We start from the raw sequence: 17,575 nt of genomic DNA on the forward strand, positions 1-17,575 counted from the left end.
GCTTCTCTTTGAAGCAAATGTTTTCTCAGTGACACACTGACTGAACAACTGTGCTATGATACTGTGACATTTTAATATATATAACTATATTTATACTCATATACAATGGGATACATACATCCCATAGTAAATTTATTCCATGATGAATTAAAAGGTGTCAAAAATAGTGTTAAATACATATTTAGAGTTGGTAAAGATAGACCTGGTATGCCTAGATATGACGTATGGAAACTGTTCAGTAGGGCATTTCAAAACATTGCTGCTAAATCTGTACATTTAGTCAAAATAGCCTTTCCTTTCACTGTGGTAGTGGAATGGATTCTGTATTTGTAGCTCAAATCAGCTTGACTAATAACTTTTACCCAAAGTTACATTATCGTTGATTGATCATATAGAAAATTTAAACCCTAAAATATCCAAATAAATGTCATTCTGTTTTTATTACTTTTAATAGACATCACTCAAAGCTAAACTTAAGAATCAATTATTGACCTGTACATGAAGGAAATGGGGGCAAAGTGGGAAGAAAATCAAAAACAGATAAAGTAGCTGAGAATATTTTACCATCAAAAGCAGTGATAAGTAAGGAGAGACTGAGACTGTGCCAACAATGAAAAAAAAGGAAGGAAAAATGACCAGGATATTTAAAATTGAGTTTTTCCTGGACTGCATGTGAAGGTGTTCTGTCGTCACAGTATTTTCTGAGAAGCATCTGGAGTTTTTTTCACAATAGGCTAAATGTAGTTCACTCACAGCAGAAAGTAGTTCATACTTTCAGCACTGTAAACAACAAGGCAACTGAAGCATCATATCATGTGGTGTTACACATAGTTTAGCAGGTAAATCCCACAACATCAATGAATCAACTATAAATGAAACATCAAGCATGGCAACAGCAGACTGTTTACAGGAATAATTGCAATAATGTAGTAGGTGGGGGGCCGCAATTGTCTTTTTGTCTGAGGGGCGTGATCTCTTCCACATTTTGAAAACACTTGCTTTAAACTTAGTAGAAAGCTTGGCAGATATTTAGTTTAATGCCCCTCCTTCGTGCTTTAGAGAGTTTCCAATGGAGACATGTTCAATATTTTATCTTTTGATTGTATTTGTTTGGTAATGCAGTCCACGTCAGAATACAAAAAAAAAAAACTAAATAAAAAATCTTTACTCTGGCTCCCCAGGTGCATTTGTCCTCCACTTAGACTGCATTTATTCACAATAATGATGTGTGCCCTGATGGCATTTCGTTACCAAAAGAGCCTGATGAAATGTTTACTTCCATCATGCCTGGGGGAAAGTACCAGTAAGCCTGTTGAGCATAACCAACGGGGGCAGCTGCTGTCGATAATTACGCCTCAGCCTATAACAGTGTATCAGGTAAAGCCCTTTTCCCTGTGGCCAGTGCTGTCAGAGCTGCATTATCAATTACAGTGGATTGAAATTTTTCACTCATAGCCCTAGGTGGGAATAAAATCTTTCGGACATCAGTGAGTTAGATTATAAAGCAAGAAATAAAAGGCCTTTGAAGTGAACCTGGAAGGATTAAAGATCACATTTTTAGCAGCACATGTTCAACATTATTAATTGAGATTTAATCCTTTGAGAGATGGAACAACACTTACCATATCCCAGACGAAATTGGTTAACCAGTAGACGGTCGGGTTTACACCGCTGACAAATTGCAGATGCTTGGCTTTGCTCACCCTCTCCTGGATTAGGAAGAGGACAAAGCTGGCAGGGATGAAGGACATGGCGAAAATAACACAGATGGACACCACCACGTCTGTAGAGGTCGTCGCCCTGCGGATCAAGAGATAACATTTTAGATTTAAAGTGAAGCAGAGAGATAAGTGTACACAGATAACAATAACAAAAAAATAATAATTTTAAAAAAAGTTAAAGAAAACATATGTAGCATTTTAAAATAGGCATGGATGTCTGATTTTGAGCTTTAAATTATTTATTTAAACTGTTCTATTTTCCAAGCTGAATAACTCTTAAATACAACAGTTAGGTGCATATAAGGTTTGGTTTAGAGAATTTATAATGTAGTTTTATAGCACTTCTAGTGTTGCTCATTAAAAATAAATCAATCCATAAAATCAATCACTCAAATAAAAATTTAGGATCCAGAACCTCATTGTGATCAGCTCGGGATCAGTGAAAAGGGGATTTTAGACTCTGTGTGCATGCTTTTATTCTAATTCTACTTAGCGAGATGTACAAACAGAAAACACCTCATCCCCATTATCTTATGCCATGGATAAGACGTCCAAATTACTGACTGATTCTAAAAAATGATGACAGATGTGCAGATATGCGTCCAAGTGCAGCCACATTATGATTCGCTTCAAAACATTCCAACGATCCCACAAACTTCAAAGAACCTCAGAGGACCATTTTAATCATACACTGGTTTGGTGAAGATATACCAAACCAGTGGTATATCCTACACATTAAATACTTATAAGTGTATTTTTAATTTACTAATTTATTAGTAATTTACTAATGTATACGTGGTTCCCCTTTCATTCACTTTATTTATTTGCATGGCTCCATCAAGTCACTTGCATCGTCATAATTTCTCACTAGTTTGCAAACCCCACATTTTGTTCCATTTTTCCCCCCCAATCACACCAATATGTTATAAGTAGAGGACATTATTTCAGACAAAACAGAATTTGTTTTTTTGTAAAACTGTCTATTATTAAGCCGACCTTCATTTCATTGCCACACATTCTTTTTAATACAGTTCTCCTTCTAAAAGGTCCTTCAGTCCAACTGCTTAATTAGCACTGGATAAAAACGATTTTCATTCTTCAATCCCCGCTTTCCGGTGCTTCCGTCCTGCTGCATCATTTCCATATTAAATCAGCTGACCCTGTCACATTTAACATTGACAAACAGGCACCAATTACAACACATAAATACAAAATAATTTACACCAAGTTGGTTCCGGCCCACGTTTCTGCCGGTTTCAAGGGGCTTTGGGGAGGTAATGCAGAGGACGGAGCGCTGAATGAACTAGCTCTGAATGCTTGAAGGTGGTTAATTACTGTGAAAAGAGGACAAGCAATCTGCTAATTAACCAATAATGGAAGAACAAGAAAGATGAACAGTGGGAGGAAAGCTGGATAGAAGGTATTGCTCTCCTTCAGGGCATTTTTATTGCCGAGGGCTGCAGAGCAAAGTTTTAAATGCAACGGTGAAAGGAGGCTGTGGTAAATATAGAATATAAAACATTTTTGCACAATGACCAATATGTGGATCACGCAGGACTGTACAAGAAATACAGCAAGTAAGTTTGAAGCTACTGGGGTAAATGCTAATCACTAGCGGTTCAGTTTTCCAATACTTTTATAGGTTAATTTGGGGTTTTTTTCCCACCAGGGGGTCTTTTGTGGGCTCTAGTGTCCCTTATATGACAGTAGGTTGACAAGAAAGGGGAGAAGACATGCGGCAAATGTCGGTCGGGTCCGGGAATCGAACCTGTGACCGCCGCGTCGAGGACTAAAGGCCTCCAAATGTGAGTTGTGCTATCCCCTACGCCACCACAGCACGCCCCAGATTAATTTGTTTTACAGACACTTATGCTGGAGGTTTTAAGCAAACGCTAGATTTTTATTTTTTAAATAACAGAAGAAAATGAACAAAGGTGCTATTTTTGTATCGCTGCAGATGAAGAACAGTGAGCACATAAAAATTAAGCTGCAATTTTACATGACTTCTCTTTTACTTTGAAAAAGTATTTTCTTTTTTTTTTAAAACATCACACAAGTTTAAAAATGGCTGCAAAGCATAGAGGTGTCAAAACAAACTGGTTGATGCGTCCAAAAAAAAGCCACGATTACAAATTACCTCGAGAATTGCACAATTACTGTCTGTTCATAATATTTCTTTTTTTTCTTTTGTCAGAGGCTTATATTTAAAATTCCCTTATTGCAGATTATTTGAAAAACAGAAGACTTTGTTGGATGTTTTGGCCATTAGACAAAACATTAAAAAGTTGCTAGAACAGAGCCTAGGGAAAGTTCACACAAATATAGTCTGAAAAATCACATTTGATAGGGAAGAGAAGGCCAATTTTTTCCCCTCACTTTTATGTATTTATTTCTAACATTCATAAGCTTTTGGAAGCCCATCAAACCTCGTGGAGAAAATTAAGTTACAGCTTCTACTTATTTGGGGTGATGTCTAAAGAAGTCAGAATGAGCAGCAGGCCAGGCAGAGAGCTCTGTATAATGTAGCTTTGTGTTTAGGACCGTTGGTCCAATCAGTGGTGGTGAGAATTGTCACTTCACACCTAAAAGGTCTCTGGTTTGAATGTCAGCTGTAGTTTTCTTTGGTAAATTTGTCACGTTCTTTACGGGAGGTTTCTCTGGGTATTTGTTTGCTACCAATACTAAGTCATTCATAGTTGGTTAAATTGTTATTCTAAAATGTGAGTGTATATAATATAAATATTTCGCCTCTTAGTTTTCTATATGAATACTTTTTTTTCAGACAATCTTCACAGGAGGTTTTGTTCCCTTAAAGAAAATGGCAGAATTTATTTTTTACGTTTTCACATCCTGAATAGTAAATGATTTTTATCATATCAGATTTCCAGATTGAAACGATAAGATACGCTGAGTCCTCAACCTACTTTTACCAACTTTCTTTTTTGAGCAAATAATGGGGTACAGCAGTTTCACTGATCTTTTCTTGCTTACAGCTAAAAACGGTGAGTGTGAGCACAATGTCTCATGTAACATTGTCATTCTGTTTAAAGAAGCAATGTACACTGACCTTTACTGCTGTGCTTAATCGGGTCCCTTCCCCCACCTGTCAACTATTTTTTTTTTTTATGCCCCACCTGTCTGCTTTTTCAATATTAAGGAAAGTGCCATCTAATCTTGAAATCATAGCTCTTAAATTATGTCATGCTCTGGACCGCGAGGTTGGAGAGAAAGAGAGGCTCAGGCTGAATCTACGGCAGACAGAATGTCGTAATTATCTCCGGGCGCCACCTTCCCCCCTAACTCAAAGCTGTCGTTGGCCTCCAGGCACTTCATAGACACCAGACTGGCTGCAGATTGGGAGTATGGATTCAAACCAATCTCAATGGAAAGAAAGGAGCCTGTATTTTGTTACGAGATATGATTGTGATTATCTGCGGCAGATGGATGTAATGCTGCAGCCAAAATCAACAACAGACCATGATGATGATCTAAAATACACAGGACAAGCATCTATCCATTCATTACTCAGTAAATGAATTATTAATATGCTCTAATATGCAGTGTCACTAATCTCTTATATGTAGAGTTTATGAGGTATTAGAAATGAATGGCGCCGATACTATAAATGTTGTGATCATCCATTGATTTGCCCAGTGCTTTATAGCCTTCTGTTCTTCCTTTGTTGCATTCCTTGCTGCCCCTCTTGTCCTCCATTTCCAGCTCTGCATTTTTGGATCCAAATATATCTAAACTACATCTGAAGTGTCTATAAATGTTAAAACTAAGCTAAATTTGATCTGCTTACAAAACATCTCAAAGGCTATTTAGACAGTCAATAGTTGAGATTGGAACAAATAACTCCAATGGGACTGCAATACCAAAAGCAAAGTGGTCAGCATTCAAATTGTGGTTAAAAGGGATATTATTGTCAGCAGGGGTACTGGCTAAGCTTAACTGGTACTAAGGCGTCCAAAGAAAATATCCCCACACCAGTACATCACCACCAACGGCTAAAATGGTTGATAAAAAGCATCCTTACATTCTGACTGCCAAGTACATCTGACAGCTAAAATCAAGACTAATTGTCCAAGCATCATTTTCCTATTATGTTACTGTGCAGATTTGGTGAGCCCGTGTATATTGATTCCTGTTAAGTTCCCTGTTCTTAGCTGACAGAAGCAGCACCCGTTATGGTCTTTCAGTGCTATAGACAATTGGCTGCTCCCTTTCTTTCAACGTGATACAGCCTGCTCATTCTCGTCTCACCGCATTGTGTGTTTATGTGTGAAACTCCCAACTGAAATTAGTGTGATACAAGTGGGGCTCTGGAAATGTGAGCAAAAAAAAAAACTGACTTTATACAGATAACGAGGAAATTATGAACTACAGCTACAATCTTGATTCTTCAAACTGTTTTTCACTTATATGCAAGGAGCAATTTTGCTACCAGGTGGAATATGAACCTAATGAGGGAATGACAGCAGAGGGAAATTCACCTTAGCAACACATATTGGTAAGTTGCCAGGTAAGGACTCCTCTCTGTCTGATTCTAGTTGTTACAGGATTTTCATGATGAGGATGGCAGAAAGAGGTTAGTTTTAGATTAAGTACAGTCAGAATTAAATAATAAAATCTCAACTGTCAAGCCAAATAAAACATAACTAAACACATTTTAAAAATATATCCCCAAAAATTATCCCATTGCATCTAGTTGCTTTTTGCATCTAGCGAGAAAGCCATAGGGCCTAATTAGAACTGAAAATCAAAATGCATCCTCTGATACTGCTGCATTTAAAGGACATAAAATGTGTGAGAGGCCATTCTCCAGTTAAATACAGGAAGTGGCACTTAACATAGTGTCACTTCTATAGGATAGTTGAAGGTTCAGTGTTCTATATAAAAAGAAAAGTGATCCCAGTTTCCCAGCTGGGATCACTTTTTTTTAAGCATACCTCATCTCAAACATGAGGTATGTTTGACATCTCAGAGATGGAAAAGTTTCTTTGGCCACCAACAGCAGAAGTTACAAATAAAGTTCTCTCAGGTATATTTGACAAAGTCTGAATTTTAAGAAGGAAACTAAAGGTAAACATTGCAGTGAGTCTGCTGACAGTTCTTTCACCTAACAGTAGTAAGAGGTCAAAACACAGTTATATCTAGAGGCTATATCTGGAATCATCAAGTAAACTAACTTGCATGACTTTTCTTATAATGTTACAGGAAACATAAGAGCCAGAAGGGAACAGATGGAAGTGCACATACACAGAGGTCAGGGAGCTGAAACCACACACTTCTTGCTATGAGGTAGTGTATTCTCTAACTGCACCATCTTCCTACTGGTTTACATATGGAAATTATACTCTCTAAACCAGTGTTTCCCAACCCTGGTCCTCAAGGCACACTGCCCTGCATGTTTTAGGTATTTCCTTGCTTCAGTGCAGCTGATTTCAATTGATGACTGATTAACAGGCGTTTGTTGAACTGCAATCAGTTGAATCAGGCACATTAAAGCAGGGAAACCTCTAAAACATGTCGGACAGTGTGCCTTGAGGACCAGGGTTGGGAAACACTGCTCAACAATAAATGAAACCATCTATGTTTTCATTAAACAATGGCAATGAGTTAAATAATATGCAAAATGAATCAAACGCAAGCAACTTTTTTTGTTGTGACATCATGTATGCTGGTGTTGAAAAAATAAAACATCTTAAATGAATTTCAATGTGATTAGAGATTTTGTGGGACATAAAGTCATGTGATGTCGGAAATATATATATATATGTCTCTTTTTATGCACCGCTGAGAGAATTTTGGGGTAAAATATAGAAAGTATAAGGGGGAAGGTGTTGCAACAACATTTCTTGACTTGCTAAACTTTAAAAAGGTTTTTCTGATAATATTTGACTCCTTTGAATATTTGGGACTCGAGGTAAAAGGCCTTAAGCAAACTCTGACACAAACTTTATACAAAACCTTAAAATATGTGGCAAACTTTTTCAATGATATTTGTAAGCTTTTATATGTTTTGTGAATTTATTATGACTGATAATGTAGGAGACCTCAGCCTCCATGTTGACAACCTCAAAATACAGTACAGACCAAAAGTTTGGACACATAGTTGTGTCCAAACTTTTGGTCTGTCCTGTATGTTAGGGTTGATGTTTATTGCTCGTTTTCACAATTGGTGGTTATATTCACACATACATTGTTGCTGAAATGTCAAATTGTTGCGCCATTACAGAGTACAATGCTTTTCATTGTTGTACCTATGCGTGGCATCAAGTAAAGCATCTGCATAGTCTAATCTGAGATTAAGTATTGTCACTGGAACCTTTAGAGTTGCAGTAGAATATTTTCTCCAGCGGCGTTGCACTCATGTGGCTTGAAAGGCATGCGAGGGCTGTCGCACTCATGTGGTGCAATTTCTCCAAAATTATCTCTAGCAAGCTGGTTAATGTGGTGATCAACGCGAACACACTATGGTGTTAAACATATAGGAAGATGTTTTGGGAGCCTTATTTTTCCATTCCATTATTTCTTTCAGTTCCACTGAAGTAAAAGGCTGATAGATAATATTGTGAGAAGGGTAGAAGAAACGCCAACAGATTCTTTGTTTTCACTTACATGGCTGCTGAGGAGAGCTGCTCCTTGGTGAGATTTAGGGGGTGATTAGAAATGGAGATGCCATGGTGGCGTGGATCCTCTCCCTTAGGAAGATTTCCTCTCAGGATGCCGTTGTTGGCCACACTAAGGAAGGACACCATCCCATGCCAAGCCTGATTGTAGAACCACACCTACAAAACAGAGAATGTTCTAGAAGTTACATGAGATCTAGCATTTATCTACATATCCAAAATTTTGAAGCAGCATTTAAAAAAAAATATTCCAAGATCAGAAAAAATTGCTTAAAATACATGCTTCTGATAAATTATAATTCACTTATAAATGTGTTATATAGTAACGCATTTATATTTTTTTTTTGAAGGTATGCCTTATTTTTAACATAGTTAAGAAGGTAAGGACTAATGCAAAATTCAGGTGATATGATTCCCTCAAGATTTATTGGCATATGTTAATCAATTTGTATTAAAAAAAAAAAATCTTTTTTTAAGTGGCATAATCTCACCCTAAAAGATTTTAGAAAATTCCAATACATTTTAGTACATTCATTAAATAGGGAAATGAATATTGCATATTTTCCCAACAAACTTTACAATTTTTGGCACCTACTGTTGCGAAAAACCAGAACACCATTTTCAGTTCTTTAAAAAATACCGTTTATATTTTAAGTATATTTTTTCTATCTAACATAAAAGTCAGATAGAAAAAATTAAAATCAAATGACCTAAAAAGGAAAAAAAAAAACATAGCCTCTACGACTCTAAGCAAAAGATATATATAAAAGGTGTTTTGTAATTGAGAGAAAGTGATGCTTTCCACCATCAACGTGCGTGCGTGCGTGTGTGTGTGTGTGTGTAAATGCGTAAATTACTGAATGTAGTGTGAAACACTTTGGGGTCCTCTTAACTTGGTAAAGTGCTATTCAAGTACAGGACACTTATAATTTACTATTTGCCCCCTAAAAGTTTATGTTACCCAATTTGGCAGTCAAACCCCTCACCGACTCTTCTTGGCATCATCTACCTCTTTTTTAAAGGTTACCCCGCTACTCACTTCAAGTGGGAGATGTTTTAGGAATTTCTTGAATGGACAACCCATTTTAAACACCCAATAGGATGTGGATACAATCATGACCTGAGCTAAGACAGTCCTCGGTAAATTTACTATTATGTTTTGGGTCATTGTAACCTCACAATATCCAGTTATGCTTCAGTTTAACAGATGGACTTCATGGGGAGAATGGGAACGGAAACTCTCTCAGGCATTGTTAAGAGAAAAGGAGCACGTCTCCACAACAACCCTGTCCTTAAGGGAGAGAAGTCAAGCTTAAGACCTGATGTTGCAAACCAAGATGAGACTCAAACTGGGTAGCCTAATCATTGTACTGGTGATTGTTTTAAAATAAATATTTTAAATGGGATTTATTTTTCCGCTGCAAACAACAACTCAATGTTAGGCTGAGATTGTGTTATGATATAAGTTAAACGTAAAGCTTTAGGCTCACCTGGACCCGTTTCATCTGCAATAAAGGAGGAGAATGTTTAAATTAAGTAAGACTTCTTAGATCAGTGTAATTCTCTTGTAGAGTATGGAATGACAAAAGTACAATTTCTCTACTTTTTAGCTATCAGTTGGAGTCAGAGAAGTCAATGCTAGCAAGTGAATCAGCTAGATAGGTTGTAACTCATTACCTTTACCAACAAACTTGATAATCCTATTAGACTGCTGTGACTTATTTCTTAGCTAACATGAGTTGCATCTGGTGTAGTCTTCTGCATAGCTACTGTTACCACTCCACATTCTTGAACCTCCACTCACTATTCTCTTCTGAACTCTGATTTAAAAAAAAAAATTTAGTCAATGCAATTTCCAGTTACTGGACATTTTATTTTTTATTTTTTTTTAGAATATTCTCTATTAACTTGGTAATGCATAGAGATCCCAGCACGTGTGGTACCAATAACCATGCTGCCTTTAAAGCTACTTAAATCAGTCTTTCTTCCTCATATTGTTAAACAGTTTCAACTTCATTACGACATATTTTACCATACATAGCCAGATGCTGCTATGTGATTGGTCAAGAAATCAACAGGTATGCCTGGCTAATAGATAAACCAGAGAATTTGTCTTACTACAGTAATCATAAAGAAGCAGGTGAAATAGATTATGACCATTTGTTGTTGGATTAGGAACATATGACATGATCTATAATAAAACTATGGTACAGTGGGACACTCCTCTAATGTTTTGTGCTGCAGTTCTGTGCTTCCAGTCCACTGGTAAGCCAATGTTTTTTTTCACAAGAAAGGAGTTCAGATGACATTCTGTGCTTGTTGGAGGAAGTATGGACCATCAAAAATAAGCAAAACTTATATTTTTTTATTAATAGGGCATCAATCCTGACGCAACACAGCGCGCAAGTCGTGAAGCAAAAATATTTTTAACACATTCTTTTTCATGTAAGTGATTCTCTGAGCCTTTGGTTGCTGGGGAGCTGAAGAAGAAAAAAAAAAGAGGATGAAAGAAAGTGGGTGTGAGAGAGGACTCCCCGCTGGTAGTTCAGCGATAATTAAGAGTGGATGGTGTCTGAGTGCCAGCCTAACACAACGCGCCATCACAAAGGAGCCTGTGAAGGAAATAGCACACACAGACACACACGTGTGCACCCTGCTTCGCTTGATCTCCAGAAAAATACCTGCATCTTATCGGAAAACCTCTCAAAAACATCAATCGTTCATTCAAGACAGACAAGGTTTGAGAGCACAAGGCTTGTCTACTAAATATATAGTTTTGACAAGTAGAGTGGAAAAATCCTGTTAGAATTTTTACTTTTTAGAAAAATTAAAGAGCATCAAAGAATTCCATGGGTGAGAGAAATCCCCAGTAAGAGAAGAGTTTGATGTTTGTAGCGGGGATTCAACATAATTTTATAATTTAAAACAATTTCACTGAATTTGAACAGCGACTTGGTTTTTCTATTTTTTATTTATTTATTTTGGGGTTTTTTTGCCAGTTCTGCTTAAGGATATTCAAAAACATCAGAGATTGGTTATTTTAGTTCAATTTAATGGGGACTTTGTTCATTATTTGAGGCACTCTGTCTCAATTACTGACACTTTCATGAAACTACCTTCATTTTCTTTTGGTTTTACAAATCTAAGATCTTAACATTTAGAATGTACAATCTTTATGTTCCTTTTTTTTTTTTTTTCTTTTAAACAATCATAGTTGCTCTCAAACTCTAAACCACTTCTATGTAGCTCAGAATGTATGTTTGGAATCGATGTCTTACTTGGAGGTAAGCCCCTACATCAGTGTCAATCTGACAGCTTTTTTCCCAGTTTTGCCCTGTATTTGGCAACTTTGGCTAAGTGGGAGGAGTAGTCATTTCGCAGTCCGAGAAGATGCTCAAGTACTACTTATGACATTCCAATTTATGACACGCTAATGCAACATTTTTATAAAATGATGCATTAGCGTTTTCTTGCCTGTGTGCTCCATTCCCTTTTAATCACCACAGTTCCCCCAAAAAGCCCCAAATGCACCACATTCATTTTCACCTCTTCTACCGTCACACTTTCATCCTCTTTAATTTGACGTAGCGGTCTCAAAGTGTTAATACGATACCTTGACATTGTGCCTAGTTCCAAGCTTCTTCAGCACCATCTCGGCTCTCTGCAGGGTCTGATCAGTGACGTTATCCTAATAAAGACGGGAGAGAAAACAAGAGAAAAACAATCCTGAGTTGAAACTTAATTGGATACCCTTAGAAAAGCTCCAGTGCTCTTTGAAATGCAAAGTGTGAAGCAGAGGGAGACAAGAATTAAGACTTCTGGAGAGCATTAGGGAGTACTGAGCCACTTATTTTACTCAGGCTTCAGGGGAAATAAAATATGCCCACCATATTTCTGATTGCTTTTTTTTTTTTTTTTTCTGACAATTCTGGATTTGTTATGCAAAATAATTAAAATGAGTATCACAATTACCAAATGGTGCCTTGTAAATGTAGTCAAACCCATTGAACTCTTACCATATTGTCACATTACAACCTCAATGTTTTATTGGGATTTTATGAAATGGACAAACGCTAAGTTGTGGAGAAGAAGGAAAATATTTTTTATGTGCATTAGTATTCAACCCCCTTTAACTTCATCACACCCAACCAAAATCCAGTGCAGTCGATTGCTTCCAGAAGTCATGTAAATGAGAAGATAAGAGTTTATAGAGCATTGAATGTGTTAAGTGGAGGTTTTTTTGGACATCTGTTGTTTTGACAATCACATTTCTGACCACTTGGTGAAGATAGAAGGAGGTTTTCAATTTTTCACAAAGTTCAGGTAACTAAATCGATACAAAAAATGATTCCCATCACAGTATTTGAATACCATCTTTTACCTGGAAACCATACTCAATGGATGTCCCTATCTGGGAGCTGACAGCACATTGAAGAGTTATGAAGACTTTGGAATACGTCTGTGACCATAATAGGTTACAGACTACTGCAGCTAAAACAAAGATGTAAAAAGAGTGCATACTGCAAGATTTCCACTCACTAAGGCAAGGGCTAATAGTATCAGAAAACTCCTCGTTCAGAGAATCTTGGCAACTTCTGATCACTTTAGTTGGAGAAATGTTCCCTGATTTCAAAACTTTGGCTAAAGTGGTGCTTGTAATTCAGTGTGGTAGCAAATTTACACAATAATAGTTTTGAACATTTCTACTGCACTGCTCAATCTATCATCTGACCATGGAAAGAGTAAGGCGAACTGCAACCCAACCATGAAGTGGCTGTCAACCCAAATGACAAGTTGGGATGGAGGAGCATTACTCAGTAAAACAGCCAACAGTCTATGGCAACTCGAGAGATGGAGAGACCAATAATAGAGTTGGCAACATGACTCTCTAGGACAATTATTAAAGGGAATCCAAATTCAAAGCACTTCAACACGTCACATTGATAGGTGTACATTTTATATTCAGCGAAACAATTTAGATCTAACCATATTCATGTATTAGAATAGCCCAGTTATAGTCAGGACATACAGTTTAATTCAAATTTGTGGCCCGCTATGACAGTGATGTTCACAGGTGTTCATTTCATTTCAGTACAAAGACGGTAATAAGCCTTCTAGGTCTATTTGTAGCAAATGGTTGTTTTTTTTAAAGTTAGGGCTAAAGAAAATTAGGAACACAATTTTCAGGTTTTTGTTTGTACGGAATTTTGAAAAGCCTGTTTTGTTTTTGCACCACTTCATATTTATGTGCTCCTTCGTTTTATTATAAAAGAGAACATTCAAATGAAATACACTGGAATTAGTGGTTGCAATGTCACAAAAAATGTGAATAAGTTTAAAGGCAATGAATTATTTTACAGAGTGCTACACCTGTTTACCTCATGTAATCAATCATCCAAGAAAGACAATTTAATAGGATAATAAATACTTTTCAAAGTGGTGAGGAGATGCAAATGTTGGAGGGAGAGCAGACTGGACAGGTTGCATTAAAAGCTGCTGCCCTCCACTTGTGCATCATGTGAAATGAGCCTTGAGATGAGGGCGCGAGATGATGGGCGTCCGATTTTCAGAAGTGGCATGCTGACACCACGCTGTTGAGCCCAGCCGCGAGAGTGCTGAGGACATTACATGTGTGATATAAATGCAAATGGACCTCCTGTTGGACTCTGCCTTCATCAGAAGCAGGGGGAAAAAAGAGGTTGTGTGTGTGGGGTTAGGGGTGTGTATGTGTGCGTGTGTCGGTGGGTGGCAGGGGGAAGTGGATGCAGCATCAGAGAAGTCTGAGGAGGTAAAGTGTCAGTGACAACTGGTGTGGGAGGTGGGAGGTGGGAAAAATAAGAGGAGAGAAATCAAGAAAGACATCCCAAGAATGCAGGAGTGTGCTCAGGTGCAAATTCTTGTCTGCACTGACACGGCAGCAATAGAAAGGAGAGCAATGGACAACAAAGAGACATCTCCAGCTCTAGAGACAGTTACAAGGGGGTTATTTTTCTCCATTCTGCAATCGTTCAGTCTCAAAAAACCTATAACGCACAGTGGCATTCTCAGAAGTGCAATACTTTGTCTATTCAGAGCATTTCTTGTCCTCCTTTCGAATCATTCTGCTTGCATGGCTTAACAAAATGTTTACACATCATTTCAGTAAAGCAGCATGAACTCATCATCTTCTTCTGTATCAGTGTTGGGGGAAAAAAAGGGGGGATAGAGGAAGAGCTCCAAAATCTCTGCTGACAGAAATATTTGTTGAATAACATTCTGTCTGTTCCAAGTCTATTCATGCACGGGGCCGAGAACAAGACTCCTACGCTTGTCTGTGATGCATCCCACAGCAACAACCAAAGGAAATCTTCTTTTTGTGTGTGTGTTTCGCGTTTTCACTCCACTCTGGCATGAATCGTGCCAAGCAGGAAAGAAGAGGCTCCAGTTGGGAGAATTCCCGAGGATTAGCGGCAACTGAAACAAGATGAGAAGTGGGCCAGCAGCTGCCTGGGTCTAATCCTTGACAAACTCCTTCCTGCTCAACAACAATGACAAGGCTAGTTTGGCCCGAAGACCCCAGTCGGTGTCGGGGTTCACGACACACCGCTAAAGTGTGCGAGGGAAATCTTTTTGACCATTTCACTGGTCAAACTGCCTGTTTGGCAGTTTTCATGTGTGTGTGTTCGCGTTGCAGTTGTTCCCTTACTCAGCAAATGGTGTTCAAATATTTAATACATTCTCATTCCACATATTGGTAACTAAAAGCCCATTGTGACAGTGGCTCGCAAGGACTGGAGTTGAAAACACCTGGTCCAAATTGTTCTTTCATGTCTAGGTTTCAAGCTGAATATTTCTGATATACAAAGTAAAGTTGTTTGAGAATGTATAGTGTCACTCACCATCAAACACCAATGTACATAATTTTTAAAAAATCCATATTAGACCCTTTTCCAATAAGAAACGCACTAAAGACGACTAGGTCAAGCTAACAACAACACTCTTCAATGTAGATTCCGTCACTGTGTGAAGAAAACTGAAAATTGGCTCTCCTCACTATCAATGTGGTCTTTAAAGATGAAGGGTGCAGAAGAACAAAGAGGCAATTTAATAGGAAGATATGTTCTATTTAATCTCTGGGAAAAAGGTTTATTGGAGTAGAATTACTCATTTGTAATGTTTTTTTCCCCTTCTTTTTATAATGCCTGTCTCAACTGATTAAAATAAATTAACTACACACGTGTGAAATGGTTGATGAAGGGATGAAAACAGAGTACAAAAAAGAAAATTGAAAACATGCAAAGTAAAAAATTTTGTATGATTTAGGAAATGTGTAAATTAATTTGAAGCAATTTTTGTGGTATGTATTTAGGACAGGATTTACATCTATTGCATTAATAAAGCATTTACAGGGCCCTCAAGTAGCATTTAAAGCCACGAGGGCATCTATTATTTCCTCCTATATACAGTAACAATATAAATAAGTGGATATAAACATAAGCAGAAAGGAGTTAAAGATTATTAAATTAACAGATTCAGTGAGGAAAACGTCCCTCAATGGGTTATAGAAGCATTTCAGGAAACAGTCGCATTCTCACATCATGCAACTATGGTGTCTTTTTTTTTCTTTCTTTCTTGCAGCCTAATTATGAAATTTTCAGCACTTATGCAGCTGCTTCTTACTGTTCCCAAAGCATCCTGCTGCACATAACTCCATTTCTACCTGCTGGATACAGAAAATGCAATTAAGCCAAAATTTAAATGCCCACTTCCCAGTCGGAACTGACAAAGTACAAAAAAAAAAAGTGCTACTTCTAGTTAGCGTTTCACATCACAAACCTGCCAAGAAGCAGCAGAAAGCCAGACATTTCCCAAGAACAGTGTTAAATTTTTTATTATGATTTTTTTTAATATAACAAGGACAGCAATGTTGGGACAGTTAATGCTCAGCCATTAAGGGCTACATCAGTTCTGCTGCTCAAATTAAAGTCACATTAGCCGCAAGATCCCATAGACGCAGGGGGGTAAACACGGGCAAAGATGATGCTGGAGTTGCCCCAAGCCAAAGCAGCCCGCTGATCTTAGAGTAGTTAGAATGTCCACAAATTTGAAAGGCTAATGAGTTTATTTGTGGGAGACAAAGAGGGAAAATAAATAAATAAATAAAAAACATAAGAGGGAGACAACTGGGCTTGGCATGTGGTTCTAGAAAAACTGCCCGTGAGGTCTTAAATACTTTAGCTTGACTATAAAACTATTCACATGAGCTAAACTGATTTAAGATTATAAATACAAACAACATAAAAACCATGTGCAACTTAAAAACCTTAAAGGATTGAGTATGAATTGTTTTAAACATGAAGCTTCTTAACTTCTTGGTCTATTTAAAGTATCACACAGCTCTGGTCTGTTGCCATGGACACTCAAAGACAGATGTGAGGAATGTTAATCTTTGCCCCTCTTTTTTATTCCTTTTTATTGTTCTGTAATTCATCAAGGTCTACACACTACAAAAATTAAGAGCCACTGTCGACACAACAGGCAAAAAAAAAAGAAAGAAAGAAAGCAATGTTTATATGTGAAAGCTGCAGCCGTGATGTCAATGCTAAGATGTTGCTGCGCCTATAAGAACTCATTTAAAAGCCAAGTCCTGAATCGAAACATGTCTCTTTATTTACTGCTGTAATAAATAAAATTTTATATGATTTCATTTATTTTTTCTTCTCATATTCTTTTTGGAGCTTACGTGTAGGGTTATTTTCTTTTGTGCAAAACTTAACTTTGTGACAGGCTAATCTATTTAACAAAATATAGATATTTATACTTCAGTTACAGAAAATATAAAAACACCAAAAGGGGTATGAATAGTTTTGCAAGATAGCATATGTTAGGCAAAGAATTGGGGGTATGAACAGGCAATTTAACCTTGAGTAAGAACAGTGCTAATGTTTGCATCTACTCATGATGGCCAGTCTTCAAACTACTTAGGTTTTTTTTTTTTTTTTAAATACTTAGAAGTACAACAACATGCTGTAGTTCCCCAACCAATATTGTTCTGAGACTGACCAAACAAAAATTTCAAGCTATTTTCAAACTCAGTGTTCATATGTTTTCTTCAGCTGCCAAAATGAAAAAAAAAAAAAAAATGTCCCTGTAGCAAGCTGCACACATCCAGACAACCCACACATGTGCTGAGATATTAAAGATTTATAAGACTTGTTAGTTTTTTTTTTAAAAAGAGAT

At 37.3% G+C, this 17,575-nt stretch overlaps 1 protein-coding gene across 7 annotated transcripts in view; it reads right to left on the bottom strand.

The window, feature by feature from the left end:
* LOC122820345 (phospholipid-transporting ATPase ABCA1-like) overlaps positions 1–17,575 on the bottom strand; it is a 192,358-nt gene that overhangs the window by 53,095 nt on the left and 121,688 nt on the right. For all 7 annotated transcript variants that reach the window (XM_044097692.1, XM_044097696.1, XM_044097691.1 and 4 more), the window contains 3 exons: positions 11,970–12,044; positions 8,346–8,515; positions 1,623–1,800 (listed from right to left, as the gene is read on the bottom strand). In XM_044097692.1, coding sequence (XP_043953627.1) covers positions 1,623–1,800; positions 8,346–8,515; positions 11,970–12,044 — 423 coding nt within the window. The remainder of the gene's footprint in view (positions 1–1,622; positions 1,801–8,345; positions 8,516–11,969; positions 12,045–17,575) is intronic.

This window comes from Gambusia affinis, linkage group LG18 (assembly GCF_019740435.1).
Source record: "Gambusia affinis linkage group LG18, SWU_Gaff_1.0, whole genome shotgun sequence".
In the NCBI taxonomy this organism is placed as follows: domain Eukaryota; kingdom Metazoa; phylum Chordata; class Actinopteri; order Cyprinodontiformes; family Poeciliidae; genus Gambusia; species Gambusia affinis.